The 27,343-nt window shown below is 40.1% G+C and overlaps 1 protein-coding gene across 1 annotated transcript in view; it reads right to left on the bottom strand.

Moving 5' to 3' along the window:
• Window positions 1–27,343, bottom strand: part of LOC124216758 (maltase 1) — a 152,708-nt gene that overhangs the window by 56,300 nt on the left and 69,065 nt on the right. Inside the window, exons 2-4 of the mRNA XM_046621670.2 lie at window positions 15,175–15,354; window positions 14,910–15,067; window positions 14,634–14,771 (exon numbers count right to left, since the gene is read on the bottom strand). Of these exons, the coding sequence (XP_046477626.1) occupies window positions 14,634–14,771; window positions 14,910–15,067; window positions 15,175–15,354 (476 nt within the window). The remainder of the gene's footprint in view (window positions 1–14,633; window positions 14,772–14,909; window positions 15,068–15,174; window positions 15,355–27,343) is intronic.

Below are 27,343 nucleotides of genomic sequence, written 5' to 3'. Positions count from 1 at the left end.
CCAATTTAACAGGCTGTCACCAATTCCTAGTGCTGCAATTTTTGAGATCAGTCGATGATGATTCACAGTGTCAAAAGCCTTAGAGAAATCTGTGTATATCGAGTCCACCTGGACACTCACCGAGAGGTTCGTTGTTAAGTAGTCCTCGTATGTGAGTAGATTTGTGACCGCAGATCTTCCTGCCGTGAAACCATGCTGTTCCTCTATTATAACTCCTTTAAGTCGGAACGAGAGTTAATTTGCCACTAGATCGTCCAAAATCTTAGGAATTGTGCTTATGATTGATATCGGCCTCTACTGCTCCACACTGGTTTTGGGACCACCCTTGTGGACTGGTGTAATGAACGCTACCTTCCATATATCGGGAAAATTTCCAGTTGATAGCGAGTATGAGAAAAGATAGTGAATCGGCACTGCAAGCGATCTGCAGCAAGCTATGAGCAGATTCGTAGGGACTCCATCGGGTCCTGGGCCCTTATTTTTGTCAAGAGACAGTATTTTATTTCGCACCTCAGTAAGTGAGGGAGACATTGACGAGACATCAACCCGCTCTATAATGGGCAATTCGCCATCCTGATTGACAGCGCGATTGGAGTATACTGATTCGAAAAAATCGCCAAGTAAATTGACAATATCCTGACCCTTTTTGGCTTTTATTCCTCGAAGAGACATGCTAGAGGGTAGCCCAGTGTCCGTTCGCCTTTTGTTAACAAACCCCCAGAAGACTTTGATGTTGCTAGGTATCTCATTCTCAACCTTGGTAACATACTCCTTGTAGCAGTTGTGCGCAAGTAGTTTGCATTGGGAGCTAAGTTCTTTAAAAGCATCGTAAGATCTCTTGGAGATCTCGATATCTTTAAATTTTTATGAGCCACTTTCTTGTCCCTAACACACTGCAAGAGATTCCTGGAAACCCAAGGAGGTCTGTCAGAGCCAAACGATATCACCTTCGGTATAAAACGATCCATGCACGCTCATATAGTTTGGCACAGAGAGCAACCACACAGTCGTCCAGAGAGAGTTCCTTAAAAATTTCAAACCAATTGACAGAGCATAGATCATTATCAAGTGACTCCATATCGGCGCGCTTAAAGTTATAATTGGCGATGTTGAAGTCTAGGGATTCCACCTTGTTATGACGACTTACCAAACATTGCGCAGCATGGAAAGCAGCATCCTCTTCTATCAAAGGATCGATGACCAGCATGTATTTCAGAGGCATCCGTGAAAAACACAGGTCCAGGGTATTGCCATACGAGTTTTTTGCTACGGTCCGTTGGTTGAGGCCCATATAAGAGTAACAATCAACTATTATTTCAGCTTTTAGACCAATTTGTGCGTCTACGGTTGAGAAGTCACAAAGTGGCTCACTCTCGTGCACCGACCAGTTTACTCGCGGCAGATTGTAGTCTCCAGCGACTATCGGCTCATGATCAGGGAGATTTTCAATGAGATCGGCCAGTGATACAACGTATTCAGAGTAAGCTTCATGGCTTATTGCCGGGGACATATATGCGTCTCCCACCAGAAATCTTTGCAATCCTACAAGCACACTGACATATACTTGCTCCACCTCTACTCGCGGAACGATGCAGCGAGCGCAGTGCAATGTGCGCCTCACCGCAACGAGAACTCCACCATCTCTTTTACCCATTATCGCATCGACAGATCTGTCGTCTCTAAATACAATAAAGCCATCAAGACCTAGCTCAGCGTCGGATATGCCGTCGTGCAGCCATGTCTCTGTCAGTATAATGACATCATACCTGAAACATGAGATCAGTGTACCCTCTCTGAGATCGCACAATTTCGTCCTAAGACCACGCACATTTTGATAATAAATTAAAGCCATATTATTTAGTTTTTTGAGCCAGCAGGCTCGGCGGACGATCTTGCATCTACGATCGTAGGGATCCCATTGCGATGGACGATTCTTTTGCGAGCGTTTGGGTCCGATTTATTCATTTCTTCTAACTGCGTTTTTTCGCGAAAAATAGAAGACCGGTTTAAGTATGTTATCTTCTTGAGGTTGTTTTAGTATTGCACCCATACCTTCTAAACTAGCATCTGTACATATGTAAATTGATATAGTGGGGTCGAATATTGCAAGAATTGGTGCTTCACATAAACAACCCTTAACTTTATCAAAACTGTCTTGACATCTAGCGGACCAATCGAACTGCATATTTTTCCTCAAGAGATTATGCGAGGGATCCAAGATAATTGAGGATCTAGTAATATATTTCAGATGATAATTTACTTTCCCCAGGAATTGTCTAACTTGTTTCTTTGTTTTCGGAATCGAAAAGTTTTTGATCGCTATTAAATTGTCGTTAATCGGTTTTACACCATTGTCTGATATTGTGTGTCCTAGATGCGTAACTTCTTTTTCAGCAAAACTGCACTTATTCGTGTTTAATTTCAAGTCTTGCTGATGTAAAACTTCCAATGTTCGTTTAATATGTTGTAAGTGTTCATCGTAATTTTTCGAAAATATCAGAATATCATCGATGTAATTAATTGCAAAGGTGTCTAAATTGTTGTTTCTAATTATAGTTGAAAGCATTCGTTGGAATATTGCTGGAGCCGATTGTAAACCAAAAGGAAGGCACGCCCATTGCCAGTGACCATGGTGTGTGACGAAAGCCGTTTCATATTTATCTTTCGCACGTAACGGTATTGACCGGAAGGCTGAGTTGATATCTATCTTCGAGAAGTAAACACACCTCCCAACACGAGCAATCAGATCATCAATTCTAGGGAAAGGGTAACCTTCTGGTACCATGAGTTCATTTAGTTCGCGATAATCAATATATGTATTGTAACGTGGCATTTCGGTTAGGCCTGCCCGTTACAAGAGACTCCCTGAACCCTGGGCGGAATCCAGGAATTAGGGGTTCAAAAATCGAGTAGAGAAAGAATCCTAAAGAGCGCCAGAACTGGAGTCACGCACCCGGGCTTCAACAGGGACGAAATCGCGCATTACGAATAAGATATTACAGGCTTTTGTTTTTATTTTTTTTGTCGAGTACACCGGCTACCAGCCAGCGACCAACTTCGACACCGAGGATATTTCGAGGCAAGGCGAAACCGCGGAGATCTCGCGGGAAGGGTACCGAGGCTGCGGAGGGGGAGACAACGCAGATCCCTGCAGCGCGGGAATCCAAGGCGGAAGCGATTCCCGCTGGCGGCTGGCGCGCCGCAGCCTCCCCGCTCCCCCCGCCTACGCCCAACCGTGGCAGCCGCGGGAGACTAGCGAGCAACGAGGGAGCACCACCCCGCCCAACCCCAGGACCCCGCAGAGCGGCGCAGGAGACAACATTGCGATCTAGCCCTAAGTTCTGCGCCGCGTAGCGACGACAGGTGCGCGTCAAGTTGCGCAATCCCCAAAATCGATGGCAGATCGATTGTTGCGCATTCTTAGGGTTATGACGTCACGAAGGATTCTCGGGACGAGATCGGCGTTGCGGCCGATCGGCCAGATGAGCTTACTCTAGTTCTGGCGACGATCGGGAGTAGGGAGAGCTTGTTCTCGCGTAGAATTTTTTTTTGGTTGAGTGTGACGAGTAGCGTGGGTATTTGCGAAGCAGAATGGAGGAACACCGTCACGAGGGAGTAGGCTGCTTTGTGGCTTGGATGTGGAGCGGTAAGCGCTGCTAATATTCTTGCGAGAGAATTTCGAGGGATATTAAATAAAGGCTTGCCGAGGAACGGATAGCCATAGAGGATTTGCATTAACGACAGTACTCGAGATTCTTTAGCCGACAAATCTGCTTGGTGACCGTAGCCTGAGTTACGCGTAATAAAGTAGCGCCAATTTCGGGTGATTGAGAAGTTCGAGTCGAGTCACGGGTTGAGCCGAGACGCGGTCGTCTCGAATCTGCGTGTAATCAAATTCTGTTACACGGGGTCACGTCAATTTATTACGATACCACCTCATTTCTCGTGTAGGTCGCGAACAGTCTAACGGGGAGCGTTCGAATTCGCGACCGCGTCTCCCCGTCGTGGAAACCGTTGAGCTCGGGTGCGTGTAAACGAATTTTCTTTTGTAGAGGACCGTCGCGGGTGACGCGATGAATCTTCTCTTTTTCTTTTGGACTTTTGTATTAGTGATTAGAAATAAGGTGGCGATCAGCGCCCGTAGGCATAAGTAATTTCCTTTCTATTTCTTTTGTTTGATTTATTACCGATCGCGGGCAGCGTCGGCCGAAAATTCGGTCCCGTTTCCGGCGAGGAGTTTATTATTAAGTTGGCGATTAGCGCCATTCGGTAGAGGACGATCGCGGGCAGCGTGTCGGGTCCTGTTTTGTTATTAATTTGGAAGTTAGCGGTTATCGTTAAGACGGCGACTAGCGCACGTAGGCCGGAAAGGTCTCCTAGATCTATTGATTTTTTGTTTGCTTTTGCTTTGTTGTGATTATATTTAAGCCAGTATCTGGAATCGTGGCGACGACGTTCGCAGTATTATTATATTATTTTATTTTTGTAGTATCGCTGGCTGAAAATATATGGTTTCATTTCATTATTGCTTTGTAAAATAACGTGTTGGCGTACGTGTGTCGTATCTCTCTTTACCCGAGAGTTACCCCTCCCCTCTCCGCGGTACTGAGCTGCCGAGTATATGGTCGCGGTATAGCGCATTACCGATTTCGAGGCGTGTTGATCACGCCAGGCGCCCAACAAATTTCGCGATATTGTTTCAGGTCCAGGATACCTCGCGGACGCCGATTTATTGTGCACGCGGTAAGTTCTCGGTTATTTGCTCCGAGTGACCGAGGAGCGGGAAAAATCCACGTCACAGTATGTATAGTCGCGATTTTTTTTTTTCATCTTTCTTGTATACTAAGGTCACTGGTGAGGCATATGGACTATACGACTCTCAATCAATCCTGCTTACAATAAATTCTTCATTTGAAATTCTATTTCTAATTTATCGGGAATAGAACACTTGTATGGTTTTCTCGATATGTACTTATTTTCCGTTAATTTTATTTTTGCTTCGAAGTTTCTGACTGTACCCATATCGAACTTTTCCTTGGCGAAGACTGAATCGTATTTATTTAACAAACCATTCAGACTATCTTCGTTATTATCGTTATTGTTCGAAGCATAGTTTAATTTAACACAATCAAAACTTTGGTTCGAACTTATATTTTGAGAAATTTCAAGGTTTTCGTTTTGACGCAATCGGAATGATTTTATACAATCCAAGCCAAGCAACAAATCTTCTTCAAATAAATCATTTTTCATTATTAGGAATGGCGCTACTTTGTCTATTTCAAATATCTTTAATTTCAAAAATACCGTTCCATTTGTACTTGCTACACCGCCCATTGTTCTTATCGTTGAGCATCCAGTCATAGGGATATTAATTTTTAATTTTTTGTAAAATGTATAATTTATCAGAAACACATTGGCTCCTGAATCGTAAAGAGCAACTGCCTTTTCATTAAAATTTACGGTAAAATGTTGTCTTATAAGTGGGATGCTATCTAGTTTTTTGATTCGGCAGATTTGATAATTGCTGATCTTGCATTTCTGCAATTTTCCTCTGGATGAAATCTATTCTTATAACCGGCTTTCTCACAAATACGACATCGATCGAACTTTCGATTTTGCTTATTTACTTCTATACCTGAGTTGTTTGATAGTGGTTGAAATTGACTCAGACTAGTCATTAAATTTTCTATTGTTTTCAATTCATGTTTATGAAGGTATGATCGAACAAATTTTGGCAGAGCAATAACGATAAAATTTATTTGTGAACTGACGCCTAATTCTAGATCTGCATCTATTAATAGGTTTCTCTTTTTTAATGAAAAATCTAAATATGGTCCACTTATCTAACGAAAAGAATAAGTGTATTCAACTTCTGACCACGATTTTTCACCGAATGTTGCAAGAAAGGAACTTTCCCAAGAACTCCAAGGTTTGGTCATACCATAAGTTTTAAATATTGATGTAAACCAGTCTATGGCTGGTCCTTCTAAAACTAGTTTCAGACCTCAGGGAATTGATTTTCTTCCACTTTAAATCTTTGACATTCAAGCACAAATAAAGTGATCCATGATTTAGCATTCTGGTTTCTGTTTGAAAAATTTTCTAACAAAATGCCCTTCGAAATCAATTGGATCGGGGTTTCACGTGACGAAACTGTTAACCTGGATGAGTTTGAAGTGGGTTGGGGGGTTTCCATTTCCTCCAGGTAATAGTCGTTGAACACTACATTACCCTCCTCATCGAAGTATAGCCTTTGCAGATGCGCGTTCAATGAGACGATAGCTTTTCTCTGCTTCCCTCTTTTATCCAAACTTTTGATAATTCCTTGGACCACTGGTAATTTGGCCAGCTCAGCATGGTTCGAAATCGGTTTATCTTTTGTTCGAAAGATAAATTTTGATCCTGTTCCAATACTTGGATGACTTTAACTTTGATGACGGTCGTCCTGGTATCCCAGGCTTCTGCGGCGAAATGGAATTTAACCTTGACCTTCTCCATCTTGTTGATTTTTAAGTTACAAGCGTGGTTCTTATAACTTGAAAGGGTTGCGGAAATAATAATTCCGGAGTCCCAACGACTTGGGTTGATGTAGAAACGATACTATAACATTATATTACCACCGATCACCAATAATTACATAAATATTTAATAAATTCTTACTCATACAAATCGGGCACATGAAAACAAATTTGAACTCACTGGTTATGAGAGAAATTAACGACAACAGAGTCAGGGCGGCTAGGTGGTCTAGTGGAGTAAGTCTCCGGTAAAGCATCTCTAGATACCAGGTTCGATTCCTGGCTCCGTCGTTAATTTTTCAAATTCACCAGTGTTCAAATTTACATATTTTTCAATTACATAAATAATTATAACACTTATAGTTACCTAAATCAACAACAATGTCGGTTTCGATAATCGAGAATACCGGCTTAGTTAATAATAATGACAATGAACAATTTACAATAAACAATATATATTGCGGAGCATTCACTATAACGCTAGTGGATGTCCCCAGCGCCTGTAACCCACGCCTTTCTCTCCCGAGGCGAGGGCTCCGCGGTGTTCACTATTAGTTCCCCTTTCCGTAACCCGTTCGGCGTGTTTATTGTTTCCGCGGATGAGTTTGGATGATCAGGCCACAAACTTACACACACACACACACATATACATATGTATATATATATATTAGCTGTATAGTAGTATCGACCTTTTTATATACATATATTGTGACGTGGTATTTCGTACCCCGTCACTTGGTTTAATTATCGCATTCCCCTAGGTGCAGATATCGCTAAAAATAACGAAAGCACGTCTGAGGCCGATACTCCAAAAATGAACGACTAATTATCTTTAAGTTGAATTCTCTTTACTAAGCTAATTGTACGCTATTTTCTAATTCTGTAACGCTCTACGAGAACCATCTGCGAGACCTTCGCGACAAGATACCAGGACACTGCCTGACAGGGGTCACGTACCAGATCAACATCGACCACCACCGACTACAGGACGAACGAATACCGCTGAAACCACTCCCGATGGATGCCTATCTAGTTGTCGAACAGGGTCGTGCGTGATGCACAAACAGTACCTCCGACTATTTAAGACTTATCGGCCAGGAGCCGAACCACGAATGGATGCTTCTACCGCTCGGATGCATCGTCAGGCGGCGTACAGGGCTGTGCGTCAAAAACACAACAAAGCCTCCCGTCGACGATACTTATCAGCCTGGAGCTGAACCGACCCTAACATCTACTAAGTCGTTGTCTATCAAATAGAGGACGGTTTTCTCTTCACGAACCGTCCTATCGAAGGACTGCGGCGTGGAATAGGCTAATGATATGCTGACCACGTGGATCTGGTGGATCTAGTGTGGGGATCCGGGTTGAGGGCCATCACCACCAGATCGTTCCGGCATGAGGGCTTCAATGAGCGAGGGCCGGGATGCAGCGCCGACGAAATAGCTACAACGGGGAGTACCAGTAAAGCAAGGAGTGAGTTACAGTCGGTCGCAAGTCCAAAGGACCGGTGACGTACTATTGCCGCACACCTCAATATCGCAACACATGAGCAGTACGACCTCCCCTCTCACCAACGATACCGCACAGCTGAGGGAAAACATCTCTGACCACCTTTCGACGTCCCGATACCTCAATACCTGTCGTCGAGGGAGAAGAAAAACAAGCGGCGAGGGATTATCGCCGCCTACCCGTAGACCAGACCTACGCGACCTGCTGGTCCAAATAGAATACCGCAAATTTGAGGAAGAATCACGTGACAGCAGCTCGACGAAAATCAGGATCATCGCTCATCTCGTCACTCTACGTTCAGTTCCTGAATCGCAACGACGTGTTATCGTAATCTTCAGTGCCATTATCGCTACCTATCAATTTAGTTCTCGCTATTGTACCGCATTCTCTAGTACCTGCTATATCTTCTTTTACGTAAGTGAGGTTCGTTTTCTATTTTGTGAAGCCACGAGATTACTTGCAATATATCGTACCTTTGCCTTTATCTCTTTCTCTCTCTATCTTGCAGTTGGTCTGCTTGAGCCAATTGGGCTCGTACTCTTTCTCTCTTTATTTTGCAGTTGGTCTGCTTGAGCCACCTGGGCTCGTACCTTATTCTCTCTTATCTCTTATCTTGTCCCTTTCTCTGTCTTATTGCAAGTAACTTCGCGACTGGTTGACTATTACTTACGCATTGTAGTGACTATTGCTTTATTTTATTATCTTTCTATTCTGGAATATTCGAATGTCTAATATCGCTGTCTAGCAGCGCGTTCCGTTAAAGGATCAATTTTTATCTTAGCTATTGAGCATTGCCATTTCGTTATATTTTCTCTGATTAGTTCATATCTGTCTCTTTACCTATTACCGTTGATTATCGTATCTTAATGAGTGTACCGCGGGAGCGATCTTACATCGCTGCGCGGTCCCACTCGTCGTTCATTTGACATTGGAGTATTGTGCCGTATCGCATAACATCTATCTTTTTCATTATTTTCTTCGCTAATATCGCTGATCGTAGCTGTCCGTAGTCTCTTTGGTTTGCCGTACGTTGCATATTAATTATCTTGAATATTGTTTGCCTTATCTTGAATTACCTTTAATCGTACCGAATATTATCTCTCTTTCTCTCGCACTAACCGCAAACTAGAGACTACGTATTATCTGTTAGTATCTATATTTTATGATAATTTTCTACTTGACCTGTTGCTTGAATTTACCTTGTAATTCATAATTCCCTGTCTGCCTATTTCTGATCATTCTGGTAATGTGATAACTATTACAATTGTATTTCGCATGTGTTTATAATCGCTCTTCATATTTTATGGTTTATTTCCTTAATGCTTAATTTAAGTACCGTATATCTTTTCCGTTCTGCATACTCATTATAGAACCGTATTAGTTATTACCTCGAATCATAGTATCGCGAGCTTGCGCATATTTCCCGCTTATTCGGAAAACGTTCCGTTATTTTTTTCAAATCTCTCGCTTAACTTTTCTCTGGCTGTAAATATTGTTAATTATCGCATTAATCGTAATTGTATCTCAATCTCTTCAGCTACTTGCTTGTCATTAAACTTATTGCTTCTTACTTAATATATTTGATACTATTCCTGCTCCACCTGTTTCTTATTTTATCTATTGGATTCGACCCCGCCCCTCTACCATTATCTTGTCTATCTGAGCCAACTGTGCAAAACCGTCGTAGAACCTGACCTTACCTTTATCTATTACCTTTACCTTTACCTTTATCTTTTTCTCTAATTATCTATTTTCAACGCATGTGCGTCTGGCGCCCAACAATCGCATCTTTCTCTCTTATTACCTCTCTCTCTATCTAATTATTTAGGTTAGTGACTTATGAACGTGTTAGGAATATCGGTTGGATCAGGAGCGCACTTGTACGCTGTGCGAAGAGACGAAACTCACATAGCGAAAGCCGAGCCGCAAGCGCAAGAACAAACAAAAGAAGGTCGAATACGGCGCCGACAACAAAATTCAGAAGCTATGAACATTCCGTCGACCGTAGAAGACCTACACTATGGGCTTGGTATTGATGATTCCATGTAAGTTGGCAAATTTCATGATATATTCATTCTCAAATTTTCAAACGCGTTTTTCTCAAAACCACGTTTTTCAAATCGGTACCTAAAATTTCTCGAAAACCAATGAACCGACTGCCTTGAAGTTTTTTGTGGTTATTCTATACACCATTATCTAGTACTTGTGATGGAATTTTTTTTTCGTCACTTAGTATTTGTTTTATAGGCTAAATAATAACTAATTTTTGGCCAAAAAATCATTATTCATGTTCAAACGCCCGCCGTTTTATCATAAATCGATATTTTTAAAATCTGCGCCGTAGGGTAACTAATTATCTCGCTTCTATCGTTTTACCCTCAATAACAAAAATTGGTTACAAATTGGCGCCCAACGTGGGGCCACGACAGTAACAAAAAAAATTCGTTACAATATATGTATATATATATATATATATATATATATATATATATGTAAGCTAATATATATCGTTCGTATCGTTTCGTTTCGTATGTATATATATATATGTATACCTTATACATATATATATATACATACGAAACGAAACGATACGAACGATATATATTAGCTGTATACAGGGTGTCCCTAAATTGCCTCCCACGGACTAGCCAGCATGATACCTCGTTAAAATCCAACCGAGAATTTCTTTTTCTGAAGCTCGTCCGACGCATAGTTTTTGAATTATAAGCGATAGCGCTAGGCCAATCAGAGTGCACCATTTCATCTAGATTTGCCGCCACGGAAATTGCTGTTTTGTTCGACTGGGTAAATTATTATTATTCGTTTACGAATTAAATATCGGCACCTCCCCTCTCTCGCTGCTGTACCCCTTATGCTTGAGGATGCGCTTCTGTTTACTCACACAAGTGTGCGCCCATGAATGTGCGGCCGGCAGCGTGGCCGCGGCAACAATACCGAGGTCAGCGCCCGAGAAGGGGTACAACAGGGAGTGAGGGGAGGTGCCGATATTTAATTCGTAAACGAATAATAATAATTCACCCAGCCGAACAAAACAGCAATTTCCGTGGCGGCAAATCGAGATGAAATGATGCACTCTGATTGGCCTAGCGCTATCGTTTATAATTCAAAAACTATGCGTCGGACGAGCTTCCGGAAAAGAAATTCTCGGTTGGATTTTAACGAGGTATCATGCTGGCTAGTCCGTGGGAGGCAATTTAGGGACACCCTGTATATATTAGCTGTATAGTAATATCGACCTTTTTTATAGAAAATGTTATTACCTACAAAATGAAAAAGAAAAAGTCTCCGTCACTTGCATAGTTTCCGAGATATCCCGGTTAGAGTGTTTGCATAGCCCTCATCCTGTGTTAATTAAATGGGAAAAATTCAAACCGGATGCGTCATCTTTTAGAATAAAGTCACCGTGCTCCAGTTTCACGAGGCTTTGTTTGAGGCTCAAAACTAACTTTTTCGAAGATGGGTAAAAAAAAAAAAAAAAAGTTAAAAAAAATACCACCCTAGTATATACATTCAAAAATATGTTTAATTTTCTTTATTTAAAAATATCAAAAATATACAAGGATATTGTACGATCCTGCGAGCGTCGTAACAAAATCTGCGTATATGGTACCCACTGGCGCTTCTTCAAAAATCATCTGAAAACAAAAAAACCAAAAAGATTATCAAATCAGATACTACATATAATCTAGTACTTGTCAAAGCCGATTTTAAAAATATCGATTTATGATAAAACGGCGGGCGTTTGAACATGAATAATGATTTTTTGGCCAAAAATTAGTTATTATTTAGCCTATAAAACAAATACTAAGTGACGAAAAAAAAATTCCATCACAAGTACTAGATAATGGTGTATAGAATAACCACAAAAAACTTCAAGGCAGTCGGTTCATTGGTTTTCGAGAAATTTTAGGTACCGATTTGAAAAACGTGGTTTTGAGAAAAACGCGTTTGAAAATTTGAGAATGAATATATCATGAAATTTGCCAACTTACATGGAATCATCAATACCAAGCCCATAGTGTAGGTCTTCTACGGTCGACGGAATGTTCATAGCTTCTGAATTTTGTTGTCGGCGCCGTATTCGACCTTCTTTTGTTTGTTCTTGCGCTTGCGGCTCGGCTTTCGCTATGTGAGTTTCGTCTCTTCGCACAGCGTACAAGTGCGCTCCTGATCCAACCGATATTCCTAACACGTTCATAACTTCCAATAATGAGGTGACACCATTGTTGAACGTGCATGTTGCAAAAAATGCAGCAATGTTAACGATTTTGGCCCGGCTGTTCATCGTTTTGGGAGCTATCTTCCAAATGAGTTGGTTAAGGCTCTCATTGCTGTTTTGGGTGTATCCGCCAACACAGCGTTCTAACAATTTGGCTTTGCTGAGGTCGTCGTATATTGGTTTGATGACATCTAACACCATTTTTGGCAATGAAGAATAATCGTGACGGAAAATTTTCAGTTCTTTTTTGACTTTCGCTTGTTGCCACTTGCACCACGATTCGTGGCCTTCGGGACAGAAATGATGTTGAGGCTTGCTGTCTGTTGAGCCGTAATAGTAGAATGTTGCCCATATTGCTTTTTTCATGTCATCCTTCGAGTTACAGTTTCTGCGAATAGCTGAACCATAGTAAATGCTCAGTTTATCTGTAAGCTTTGCCGTCAATTTGTTTTTGCCGCCGATTCCAGGATTGTTTTTCTTGCATCCGCGAAGACGGGTTCCCATTCGCTTTTGAACGTGTCCCACGCATTCTTTTTTTACAATTTCAATCTCATCACCATACAGTTTTGCGTTTAATATTCCCGTGTACGTCATAGAGTCGCCATCCCCTACGTAATTAGTGTACATAACTCCATGCTTTTCGACAGATCTGGAAAATAATACTTTCATGGCGTCTACTTCCATTTTGCCTGACGATCCTTCATGATTGGCCTGACAATTTTCATCGTGATTATATTTCCATTCCTCGTATTGCTCGGTATTTTTGTGTTTATTCCAATAGTTACATTCAGCACAATAAAAAGATTTTACAAGAATATCAACGACTTTTCCTGTAAACTGACCAAGGAAAACCGCAACTCCATATAATGAGGTGAAACCACGTTTTCGCCACGTACCATCTCCCGAAACGGTTAGTTTTGTTACATCAGCACTCGAATTTTCTCGTGTTATTTCCTGTTGTTCTTGTTTTACAGCTTGTTTTAACATCAATTGAACAATACTTGAAGCAGCAGAATGAATGTTATCAATTATCATATTATACGCCGTTTGTTGAAGCGGAGGCGGTGAATCCATGAGTCTACAAAATTTTATAGCTCCACGCAAACCAATCCCCAATAAACGCATAATAAAAAAAAACCCTGTATTTATTTCGTAAGCTGTGTTGATATACGGGCACGAAGGAATGAAAGTCGGTTTGAACGATGAACACGAGACTACAATTTTAAAACCGAGTCCTCGAGTGCTTTCTATAGAGAATCCAACATCGCTATCACACTTTTTGCATTTTACACATTCCGATAAGGCAGAAAACACAGTCCGAAAATTAAAAATTCGATATCCGGTGTTTGGATCTTCTGGTGCGGATGTCTCACGATCAGTCTTCAATTTTTTGGCACTGGAACTAATATTTTCGTCGGAAAGTTTTTTGGCACAATATCGATTTTTGGGTGGTATTTTCCGTTCACTTCGATTTTTGCGAAAAGATCCGGATCGATGAGCTTCTCGTGAACCTTTATTTTTTATATTCATTTTTCTCTGAATATTTATTCGCTAACAAAAATTCACTGTACCGCACAGTTGCACGAACGGCAAGCTACTGACGAAACGTATCTATTTCTGGTAATGACTAACAGTCGCATGGTATTTCCGATGTACCTGGAGCCAAGCATGCTCAATTATTGTGTTTTTACACAATAGAATCATAAAACAGGTCTAGACACGAAGGGTCTTCGAATTAAGGGTTACTTGCCGCTACCTGCCTGTCGGCTCGGCGCGCGGCGCCGCAAAACCCGTTTCACTTTCTCAACTGTAACTAGCTGATTTATCAAACTATCAACTTATCGTTTTCACCAGATATTCTAGAGACCTCAAACTTCAAGAAAATGCAAAAAAAAAAGAATTGATTTTTTCGACCATCTAGGTTTATATCTCCCCTTAAACGTCTTTAGACGGCTGTAAACACAGAATAGTGGTGACTAAATAACTGACCCAACCTTCCCTTGATCCACACAAGTTAATTACTTATGGGGACATGTCCGAAAGGGTATGGCGAGTTTGCTATAACTATCATTGTTATCAGTATGGAACAGAAAGGAACCTCTCCCCTATTTACTTCACCAGTCTCAATTCATCTCGCTTTATGCTTGTATTATTTTCATGGCTGTAAAATGATTATCTAGGACAGCCGTGTGAACAGAGTATCGTTTTGCTGGATTGCAGGATCGTCAATGTTTTCTTCGTAGCTACATGCAGTGACATGCGAAATGACTGAATAAAAGTGTCCTGTCGATCAGGTTTTCATTTATGGAGCACGTGCAATACCTAAGGCCTATAAAATGAAGTTTATATTCATTAAATTATATTACCAGGAGTTCTTCAATTACAGCATCATTTCTTAAGTTGAAATCAGCTTCATTTGCGGTGAATTGATGCAGGTACCACTGTTGACGAATTTCGTTCCAGGACCAAGCAGAGCCTTCTCCGTCGTCAGATAGTGTACTTTCCTATGTGCAACGGGCAATTCATTGTAGTTTGTGCTTTATTTAACGATGAATAGTTTATACCATAAATAGTGCGATGAGAGAAAATATTTATCGCTGGTTTACATGTTTTAACCATTTTTTCATTATACTTGAGCCTACCCAATTGTTAGGGGGAATATTGTATCCACTGGCATTAGTAGTTCCATTATCCCAGATATAGTAGTCTGTGTAGGGATGAGTACGATAAATCGAGGCATTAAACCAGGTGTGGTTGATGCTTGAATGGTTTGGAATAAAGTCCAGAATCACTTTCAGCCCTAAAATCATAGTATCATTCCGATCGAATATTATTTTTTCGATAAAGTGAACGTACAAAATCCAAAGATACACAATAAAGGAGGTACGCGTCAAAGGAAAAACTCACCAAGGTCGTGAGCTGCAGTTATAAGTTCATAGAAATCGTCGAGATCACCATAAGTAGAATCAATGTTTTTGTAATCCGTCACGTCATACCCTGAATTGGAGAGAGGTGAAGGGTAGATTGTGTTTACCCATATCGTTTCCACTCCTAAGTCCACGAAGTGATAGAGTCGGCTTTTTACACCTGCAATCAAGAAATACGTGACTAAAGACCAGTATTGAATTACAAGTTATAACTAGATACAGTGGGCGCTAGATGAATATCCTGTCGCTATAAGACCATACAAGCGAGTGCCCTTCCACATCGCATGCACAAGGCGGCATCCCCCACCGCAGCGCACCCATCTCCCACTGTGCTGTACTGTCACCCCCCACCGCGCACAGCTCTCGCTTTCGACGCCAGCAGTGGGGGCGATTAGCAACTACCCATTTCAGAGAATTTTCCTTTCGTCGGGCCCCACAGCAGGGCCATATATCCAACGTCCACTGTACGTTTAAGATTAAGAAGTGTTATTTATGACTTGCAAAATTCTGAGGACTTAATCTTTTCACCTTATACTGTTTACGGAATGTATATTGTTGACTCAAAAACTTTGCCGTACTTTCCTTACGAGATCATACCTAGCATTATGTACTCGATAATATCGACTATAATACGAATATAAATAATATTTTCAATTATCGAACAGAACCTGGCGTTCTGATAAAGCAGCATGTATATTAAAATAGAAAAAAAGAATGCATCGATGAGCTAACATAGTCTCTTTACTGTGAAGATTAAAGACATTCTAGACGGTCTGGACGGCAAGAATATTACCACATTCTATTAGGAATGAGGATTCAAAAAGCATTGATGCTCTTATTCAATGGAATCAGTAAACAGATAGCTGAGATATATACATGAGTGTTGTAATTCTGACTTTATCAGATAGGGATGATCGCTCAAAAACTTTCATCGTGTTAAGACCACAGGTGTAGAGAAAGCCTTCACATATGTGTCAAATGTGGAAAACAAAGTTACAGCCATGAAACGGAAACAATATGAAAGTTGATTTACTTGTCTTGAAAATGCATGTTTTTATAATTGTATACAAGTTTTTCTTGCGGTAATATCGAGTTTTGAAGCGTGCGCATCACAGTTGGAACAGTATATCCAAAGCAGCGGGGTGCCGCGTAGCGCGCAAAAGTTAGCGGTTCTTGTCGAGGCCGTTACTCTTACGTAAAAATGTTTTCAATACTTTTTTGTTGAAAATCTTGGATTCCTAATTTTTATACATAACTATAAGCGACAAAGATTCAATACTCAGCGAGATATTCTTGAAAAATTAAACTTTGTAACTATTTTCGAAGATGACGATGCTAACTTCACAGTTGCGAATGAGGACTTTTAGTGGGTTCGATGTAATGTTACGTTCTGGGAAGAACATCGCGAGACATCTTTTCTTCACTGCGTGATTTTCAGTCTTAAGTCGATTTACAAACGTTGTGGCGTTTAGGTTTCGGTAGAATTTCTCGAGCAGCCTGTCTCGATCTGGAACTTTGTTGTGGGTCGCGCCAGCTATCACTATACATGATGCAAATAATTTGTCTTACACAACACTTTAATTTAAAATACATATTTATCAAGAATAAGATGTTCTTTAAGTTGATTTTCGAGATATGGTCTTTTTATAGTGTTGTTATTCATTTGGTTAGTTGTACTAAAGTTCGAAGGTTCTGAATGTGAGTGCCCTCTGACAGAATGATGTATAATGTTTTTGATTTCGAAGTGTTCTGAATGGTCTGAAGTCTAAATTGATTCTGTAATTAATTTAGTTCTGTTTCTTTCGATGTCTGAAGTGATTCTAGTTTGCATCTGTCTGGTTCGAAAAGGATCCTCAATAGTGAGTGATCTGGAAAAGACTCCTGATTGGTGTTTGGCTACGTCAGTTCAAGACGATTGGTCTTGAAGAGGCCAATCGGTGCAGTGCTGACAAGATAGTTAGTTGCAAGAATGCATATTTGAATTTTAAGAATGATACTTTGTGAACTGCTCGTCTTGTCTTTTTTCACGTTCCTTACGTTTGGTCAGTGAGAGTTCGTGAGCCTGAGTTCCGTGAATTTCGATTGTACACCCACATGGTCTATGTGTGAGTTGAAATTGAAGATATACAGTAAAGAAATGAAAACGATACATATTACATAGCATTACATGAATGATTGTCGGTGCAAGACCATTGCTCTCCAAGATGGTAACTAAATATAGAACGATATGGATCTTAAAGGCTATGGTATGAGCATGTGTACTCTCTTGTGGTAATTGCACGTCAGTAGGTTATGGTACAGAGAGGGTACAGCTATAATTATCGGCTGGGACGTAACAGTAATACCAGTATCAAGATGTTCACCAATTTTTAAAACTTTGGGTTCGATGTCCGCTATCCGTGAAATTTTGAGTTAATGAGACTAGGCTTTTACGTCTATTATATTCGTAAAGTGTTATTATGAGAAAAACCAGTTCCAATTACATTTTTGATATGATATTAGAAATAAAAACAATACTAATTCCATTCTGAATTAGTAATTGGAAAAAAACAATTCTAATTAGATTCGGAAAATTTTATAATGCGGAAAACCGATTATAATCACATTTTCTACTTGTAAATAGGAATAAGAAAGGTGTTACGTCCTCCAAACTTCATATTCCTTTCCCACACTCTGAGTTACGTTACGCTGTGTAGTCTGCCCTTATCGTCGGCGAGTCAGCAGATTCTTCTCTAACTCGCGGCTAGCTTGCCTCCTGCATCCCGCTAAACTCCCCAGATTCAACCCAGCGCTCAAGCAAGACACATATCCCTCTAAAGCCGAACCATACCCTTTCCCTCAACCGACTCCTTTGCGTTGACCACATACACCAACAACTACTTAATAATAATAAACAGTCGTATACTTCAAATCGTTTACCTTCTCTTAAAACCGATCCCTTTCTACTCCATTTGCTTCCTGCATTGGGAGTAGTAGCACGCGAGTGCATAGTCGACGTGAACGGACCCTATAATAGCTAAATAATACCTTGGCTGGGCGTGGAGTAAGCTTCGATTACCGCTCATCGGATTTTACGCTTTCTACCCCGTAACAACGGTACTAATTACAATTGTAATCAGTATTTTTTTCTTCTTTTAGTTGCATATCACAACTGAAGTTCATATTTTCTTCTGATTACAAATTAAAATTGTAATTAGTATCGCTTTTCGCCTAATTACAAATTACGAAAGTAATTAGTATTGTTTTTTTGCCTGATTACAAATCGATTTTTGTGATTTATAATTAGTATGTAATCGTCACATTGAATATGGCACGAGGTGGCACTGGGAGGCCGAGAGCGTCTCACACGGGCGCCGACCACCTTGGCCGCCGGCTTGTGTGGCGCTCTCAGCTGTCCCCGGCGGCACCTATTTAACCCGGAACGGAGCCGAGCTCTTGCTCATGGTTCTTCTAGCTAATCAGAGTGAGAAGACTCGTGCACAGTGTATTCGACACACTTACTGATCATGCTTTTATCGTCCTCTATTGTATCTAATTTTCCATAATACATCATCCGAATACTAATCGTCTCAATGCTTACACTAACTCTTCCGATCCGGCGTCTCTCAATTCCATAACGGACAAACATTTGTGTTCATAGTAACAATTACAGTGCCCAACACTGTTTCTCATCTGCCTTCTAAATTGTCCGCTTCTTCTCCTTCTTTTAAACCAATTAATAAACATTAAACTTATATTCTAATAATACCATGAATTTATTAAACTCTACTGTGCAACTTCCTGGTTATATTGGTAGCTAGTGGTCATCTTTACTTGCCGGAAAATCTACGGTATAATTCTTCAGCCGTGAGCTACGTACGCAATGCTTTTCGATACACTAGTGATTCCGAAGTCTCATCGATACATTGTGTCCCTAGTCTCTAACTAGGTGCAAATTTTTGAAATTGTGTCTTCCGTGCTAAATTGTAGAAGTCCAGTGATATCAATATACAATTGACACCGGAATTATTTGAAATTTTTGACAGTGTTGACGATACTCCAAAAAGAGTTTTATTCTATTTTAAACGCATCGCCACCGAGTCTTATCTTGCAATGATCAACGGTCCCGAATCACACAAACACCAAGAACGGATCCGCAGCTCTGAATTCAGATATTTCGACGTAAGTAGCTCGTGACACGTACCGTCAGAAGAAAATACTGCTTCTCAAACTACACTACAAGTCTAATATATCTGAAACTGATTCTCATTTTTCTGATATCAGTAAACGTAAAAATTATTTAATACTGCTTCCTGCTCAACTTCAAAGGCATCTGACCCTCAAAAATTCGGGTGGCGGTCAAAACTTGGAAGGATCGATATTTATAATAGCCGATATATCGAAATTTCAGATATGCGAAAATGAAATGATGAAAAATGAATTATTTGAAATCTCGAGTTTTGAAAGTGTCACTGATTAGTAGTCATTCTGATCCGTGATTGTTATTTTTCCGATGCTCAGACCACTATGATAAGGCCCAAGACGCTTGGTTTCGAGGGAGCGAGATGATCTCCAATCCACCAATACCGGTACCGGCAGAGCATCATCAAAACTTCATCACGTCCGACATCAACAATCGTCAACTTACCCCAAACAAGTTTTTACATCTGGTATTTTAAGCACTACTATTTCTCTCCTTCGATCATTCTATATTTTCTACCTCTATCTATCAACATTGTCATTATATATGTTGCTGCACATTTATTTACCCTTCATTCATCTAACAAAAATCTACAGAAAAATAGTAACCTCTTTGAATGTATATTGCAATATTCAGCTTGGCCTACTAATTAAGGAAGCCTTAAACTTAGTCTCAATTTTTATCGGACACCATATAATATTTGAGAAAAAAAATTCTTGATTGTAGTGTATAGTTGGTAACTATTGATAAAAAAATTAGCATACACAAATTCTAAATTAATGCGGTAGAGAACAGATTAATAAATGGTTGATAGTTGAATAAAAACATTAGAAAATATGTTACTGCATGAAATGTATATTTAACTTGAACTGATGGCCCCTTAACACAATTCTATCATGACTTTTTTTTGCAAATGCTTACAAAAATATACCTAAGAATACTCATTTATCTATACACCATTCATACTCAGCTTTTAAATACTACATTCGTTTTATAATAAAAAAATTACCAGATATATTTTGATCACTGAAGAAGTATCGTGCTTACTAATCAATATCTATTAACGACTGTCAAATTCAGTTATATATTGAGTTTACCCTCATGGAAAAAACCCTCAACTTGAGTGTCAATTCGTACCTCTAATTCATACTTCATGCTAAAGTCCCATAAGAAAAAAATGGAGGGTACGAATTCACCCCCAAATTGAGTTTTTTATTTAGTGAGTACTCTGAGTGAAATTATTTGAATTTAGATCTGACTAATTTATTGATAGCATTGAAGACTCATCATGATACAATGTGTGGCAATAGCCTTCGTAGGCGGTGCATTGAAGATGGTGATGCTAATTGATGATAGTCACGTTTAAAATTGAAATCCGTCAAGCCAGGTGTATCCATTGCGATCCGTTAGCTTCGGCATCGAAGCAATATATAGATTTTCAGGTCAACTGCGTGGCACTGTATGTTTATGTTTTATAAAGGTAGTGTTATTTGAGTTGTTTAAATTTTGTGCAACACATAAACTGGTGTGTGATTAATTCAGTCAAATTTTATACATGCAATTGAGTCACAGATACCAGGAATTGTGGACCTTCCGTCCCTGTGTCTTCTCGCAAAGTCCCCTCTCGTCTTCCGTTCCTCTGGCCTTTCGCACTTCACATACAGCGCTACTGGTAAATAGTAAGTACGGTGTGACCATCTGGTGGTAAAAATTGAAACTACTAAAATCGGGTCAACTGTCACGAACATCTTATGCATAATGAAAAAATACTGAACTTCTATTTATTTATTTAAGCCTTATTAGGTATTATTTGCAGTTATTATTGATTTGATATTTTTTCTATTAAGTGAATGTATTGTGCGGGTAAGTGAGAGATTAGAGAATGGGTGCGAGATGTTTATTCCGTCCGCTCGTTACCGAGTCTGAACTCAACTGCCTGACAATGACTAGGCTTGTGTACATGTGTATACACACTGGATATATATATATTGTGACGTGGTATTTCGTACCCCGTCACTTTGTTTAATTATCGCATTCCCCTAGGTGCAGATATCGCTAAAAATAACGAAAGCACGTCTGAGGCCGATACTCCAAAAATGAACGACTAATTATCTTTAAGTTGAATTCTCTTTACTAAGCTAATTGTACGCTATTTTCTAATTCTGTAATGCTCTACGAGAACCATCCGCGAGACCTTCGCGTCAAGATACCAGGACACTGCCTGACAGGGGTCACGTACCAGCTCAACATCGACCACCACCGACTACAGACGAACGAATACCGCTGAAACCACTCCCGATGGATGCCTATCTAGTTGTCGAACAGGGTCGTGCGTGATGCACAAACAGCACCTCCAACTATTTGAGACTTATCGGCCAGGAGCCGAACCACGAATGAATGCTTCTACCGCTCAGATGCATCGTTAGGCGGCGTACAGGGCTGTGCGTCAAAAACACAACGAAGCTTCCCGTCGACGATACTTATCAGCCTGGAGCTGAACCGACCCTAACATCTACTAAGTCGTTGACTATCCAATAGAAGACGGTTTTCCCTTCACGAACCGTCTTATCGAAGGACTGCGGCGTGGAATAGGCTAATGATATGCTGACCACGTGGATCTGGTGGATCTAGTGTGGGGATCCGGGTTGAGGGCCATCACCACCAGATCGTTCCGGCATGAGGGCTTCAATGAGCGAGGGCCGGGATGCAGCACCGACGAAATAGCTACAACGGGGAGTACCAGTAAAGCAAGGAGTGAGTTACAGTCGATCGCAAGTCCAAAGGACCGGTGACGTAGTATTGCCGCACACCTCAATATCGCAACACATGAGCAGTACGACCCCCCCCCCCCCCCCCCCCCCCCCCTCTCACCAACGATACCGCATAGCTGAAGGAAAACATCTCTAACCACCTTCCGACGTCCCGATACCCCGATACCTGTCGTCGAGGGAAAAGAAAAACAAGCGGCGAGGGATTATCGCCGCCTATCCGTGGACCAGGCCACGCGACCTGCTGGTCCAATTAAAATACCGCAAATTTGAGGAAGAATCACGTGACAGCAGCTCGACGAAAATCAGGATCATCGCTCATCTCGTCACTCTACGTTCAGTTACTGATAACAGCAGACGTGCTTTTAGTGACCGTTCTTTTAGTAACCGCTCTTTTAGTAACTCTACTATCAGTTTTGCAGTTGATTAATCTTACATTCAGCTTTCGTGAATCATACTAGTGTCCTTGTCATCGCTAATTACCGCTACCTTATCGCATCCTCTCGCACCTGTTATATCTTCTTTTACGTAAGTGAGGTTCCTTTCCTATTTTGTGAAGCCACGAGATTACTTGCAATATATCGTACCTTTACCTTTATCTCTTTCTCTCTTCACCTTGCAGTTGGTCTGCTTGAGCCAATTGGGCTCGTATCTTTTCTCTTTATCTTGCAGTTGGTCTACTTGAGCCACCTGGGCTCGTACCTTATTCTCTCTTATCTCTTATCTTGTCCCTTTCTCTGTCTTATTGCAAGTAACTTCGCGACTGGTTGACTATTACTTACGCATTGTAGTGACTATTGCTTATTTTATTATCTTTCTCTTCTGGAGTATTTGAATGTCTAATATCGCTGTCTAGCAGCGCGTTCCGTTGGAGGATCAATTTTTATCTTAGCTACTGAGCATTGCTATTTTATTATATTTTCTCTGATTAGTTATATCTGTCTCTTTACCTATTACCGTTGATTATCGTATCTTAGTGAGTGTACCGCGGGAGCGATCTTACATCGCTGCGCGGTCCCGCTCGTCGTTCATTTGACATTGGAGTATTGTGCCGTATCTCATAACATCTTTTTCACTATTTTCTTCGCTAATATCGCTGATCGTAGTTGTCCGTAGTCTATTTGGTTTCCCGTACGTTGCATATTAATTATCTTGAATATCGTTTGTCTTATCTTGAATTGCCTTTTATCGTATCGAATATTATCTCTCTTTCTCTCGCACTTACCGCAAACTAGAGACTACGTATTATCTGTTATTCTCTATATTTTACGATAATTTTCTATTTGACCTGTCGCTTGAATTTACCTTGTAGTTCATAATTCCCTGTCTGCCTATTTCTGATCATTCTGGTAATGTGATAACCATTACAATTGTTGTATTTCGCATGTGGTTATAATCGCTTCTCATATTTTATGATTTATTTGCTTACCGCTTAATTTAAGTACAGTATATCTTTTTCTGTTCTGCCCATTTATCATAAAACCGTGTCAATCATTACCTTCAGTATCGCGAGCTTGCGCATATTTCCCGCTTATTTGGAAAACGATCCGTTATTTGTTAACTCTCTCGCTTAACCTTTCCCTGGCTGTAAATATTGTTAATTATCGTATTTATCGTAATTGTATCTAAATCTCTTCAGCTGCTTGCTTGTCATTAAACTTATCGCTTCTTGCTTAATATATTTGACATTATTCCTGCTTCACCTGTTTCTTATTTTATCTATTGGATTCGACTCCGCCCCTCTACCATTATCTTGTCTCTCTGAGCGAACTGTGCAAAACCGTCGTAGAACCTGACCTTACCTTTATCTATTACCTTTACCTTTACCTTTGTCTTTTTTTCTAATTATCTATTTTTGACGCAAGTGCGTCTGGCGCCCAACAATCGTATCTTTCTCCCTTAGTATCTCTCTCTCTATCTAATTATTCAGGTTAGTGACTGCGCCGTAGGGTAACCAATTATCGTTCTATCGTTTTACCCTCAACTTTATATAAGAAAATATTGGTTACAATATATATATATATATATATATATATATATATATATATATATATATATATATATGTATAATTAGGTATGTACGAGAAGTACGTAACTGAGCTCAGCATGCACTGTTGAACAAACATTAGTCCAGGGCACAAAGTACGTAACAAATCGTACGACGTAACATCGATGGTAAACAAAAGGCACGATTCAATAAAATCTGCAAAATGTCACGAGTATGCGGTATGAGGTGGTATGTATATAGAAAGCAATACGTTTTGACGTAAAATATCTGTGAAGTATCTTTAATTTAGTATCTTGGTTGACAGGTGGATGCAAGTATACTATTGCCTCTCTCATGTGGGTTCACCAACGAAGCGTTAATCTGGCGTCTACAGAAATGAACTGATTGTGGCAAAAAGCGAAGGACAACGGTTGGAATATGCAGGAAACTGAGCTCTCATTGAACAACGCGATTCGAAAACAATCTGTCAGGTGCGTCGCACGTGATGCAAAATATGTTCGCCATTCTGTACAACAAACAAGTTGTACAAGCATTTACTGGCCTTGGTATTTCCTTTTTGACCTTTGTTACCCCCAGAAGTTGATTTTATTGTATTCTGTGCTAGCTAGTCCCAAGTTTATGCTGCTTTGGTTTCTGTTCATTCGCTTATCATCAGAGAGGTTGGATATTTTTGTGCTGCACAATGCAAGCTATAAGGTCCACAGATAATCACTTGAACACTATTTATGATTTAATATATTCTTCGAGACATGACTTTGAATGAAAGCATGTATGAAATGTTTAGTGCTTGTGTTTTACGTAATCTATTTTTCCATCTATCCTGAATAACAACACTTTCTTTCTATATTTTAGACACTGAAAGCATTGATTGAAGCAGAATTGGTGTGACATGTGCATGGGCAGCGAGTTTTTTGAATATGAAGGAACCAAACGCTGGATCGAACATCAATAGCGAGGGATTATTCACTTGAAAAATTAGTTCTTAATCACTGGACATCACTGGAATTCGAGTTGTACTTTAATATTAAACATCAATCAGTGGAAATCGGTAATATGCTGAACATCTTTTAACGTTTATGGGAAATCCATACTACATTTCAGTTTCTGTACTGCCTCATTGATTTTATGCCTTGTCGTAGATAATAGATTAGAGGGTGAAGTAAGACACTTTCCACCAGTAAGCACCGCTCTGCCCAAGAGCTAGAGACGAAAGTTACTCGTTAGTTGTGTGGGAGATCCACGCCACTTTTCAATCTTAGTATTGATTTATAGATTCTATGCCTTGTCATAAGAAATAGAGTGTGAAATAAGTTTTTCACCAGTAATCACAGCTCTCTCCAAGAGCGAGAGACGAAAGTTTCGTCACTTTTATGGATGATCCGTTCTGCTTTTCAATCTCTATTGATTCATAGATTTTATACTTTGTCGTAAATAATAGATTAGAGTGTGAAATAAGTTTTTCACCACTGATCACCGCTCTGTCTAAGAGTGAGAGACGAAAGTTTCGTCACTTTTATGGATGATCCGTACTACTTTTCAATCTCTATTGATTCATAGATTTTATGCCTTGTCATAAGAAATAGAGTGTGAAATAAGTTTTTCACCAGTAATCACCGCTCTGTCCAAGCGTGAGAGATGAAAGTTTCGTCAGTTGTGTGGGGAACGTTTCTTCTACAAAAAAGTTGATATTTTACTAATGAAATCAAAGTTTGGTTTCTCGTCAACTTGACGTTCATTGAATGCAGAATTAAAGTACATTTATGTACGTAAATAATTTCCGTATTCGAATCATGATTTTATGTAATCGATTGCATACATTGCGATGCTGATGAGCATTGGTGTAAAAGATTCACAAATTTTCACAATGCAGCGGGCGTCTTCTTTGCAGGTTTCTAATATTGAACCTGGTTAGAAGATGCGCGCTGCGCCATCTAGCGGTGTGCGGAGGTACCTTGGTACTCTGCTCTGCATTACCGAGCTGGAAGGGGGCCGCATCGGAGTTTTCACGCGTCTTTGAAAGCACCTTAACTTATGAAACGCTGGAAAATAATCATACATCGGACTCATTAAAAACGTTGGGAGGTATTGATACAATTTTCATTCAATTATAAATTTTGGTACTTTCTATACGTTGACGTTGCTGTACAGCATTATTAAGAGTTCGAAATAAAATTGAAGGCAATATCGGACCACTGGACGGCTTACAAGATCGACAGTTTTTAGCGAATTAGATTGCTTCTCAACCGGAAAGTCGTCTTACCTGTACTTTCACAGTTTATTATATATCGGGACAATCTCTAGAAACTATACAGTCAATGCGCATGCGCGAGTTTTATCGGCTGCTTGGGCAGGCTAGCTACTCCAAGTTTCAGCTGTCAAACTCTGTTTCTGGCGGCGATGTAGTACATACGAATTTTCGAGGTTACAATCTCAAACAGTCGAGGTAGTGACACGGAGAGTTGATACTAATGCTCTTTGAAAATTAACTTTATCCGACTGAAATGAGAAATCTGTTTAAATGTTGGGTGCCTGGAAGAAACGCAGCAGGTAAGTAGGAACACCTTATTTGATCACTTTTATTATTTCGTAAGTTAGAAATAACAATGAAAATTTTTTTCTATCAACAGGTGATACGGCCAAAATAATAACAGCTCTGATATTCACTGTTATCTGCCTATTCAATTTATCACATGTACAAAGATCATCGCCACTTTCAAGCAACTCACGATAAGTCACTTTTTCACTCTCTTGTGATTTCAGACGGTAATATAGAATTTTATCACTTTTGAAAATCAGACATTCGACCAAGCGTTCAAGAAATTTAAATATCTCACTATCGGTAATAGAACTGTGTTTTAGCGAGTAACAGTAGAGGAGACTCGGGATCTGGTTTGGTACAGGTCGTCACAATAAAAAACTGCGCGCGCTAAATTTAGCAAAAAAATTATAACGTGATTTATTGGACACACTATATACAGTTAGCGAATTACCCGATATATACAATGCCAAGAGCAACACGTGGTAGCGAATGCACCCAAATTCACAATTAGTTTAATAATTGCTTTAAAGCGAATTCTCACACATTAATTATTGTTATCAATAGCCAAGTAATTAGAAGAATTAGCGACAAGAAAAGAACACGAGGTGAACCAGAGGTAGCCGTAAGTACAATAATGGCGGAAAACCGTTAGAA

The sequence above is a fragment of the Neodiprion pinetum genome, chromosome 4 (genome assembly GCF_021155775.2).
Source record: "Neodiprion pinetum isolate iyNeoPine1 chromosome 4, iyNeoPine1.2, whole genome shotgun sequence".
Taxonomy (NCBI): Eukaryota; Metazoa; Arthropoda; class Insecta; order Hymenoptera; family Diprionidae; genus Neodiprion; species Neodiprion pinetum.
This window is presented reverse-complemented; position numbering and strand designations above follow the sequence as displayed.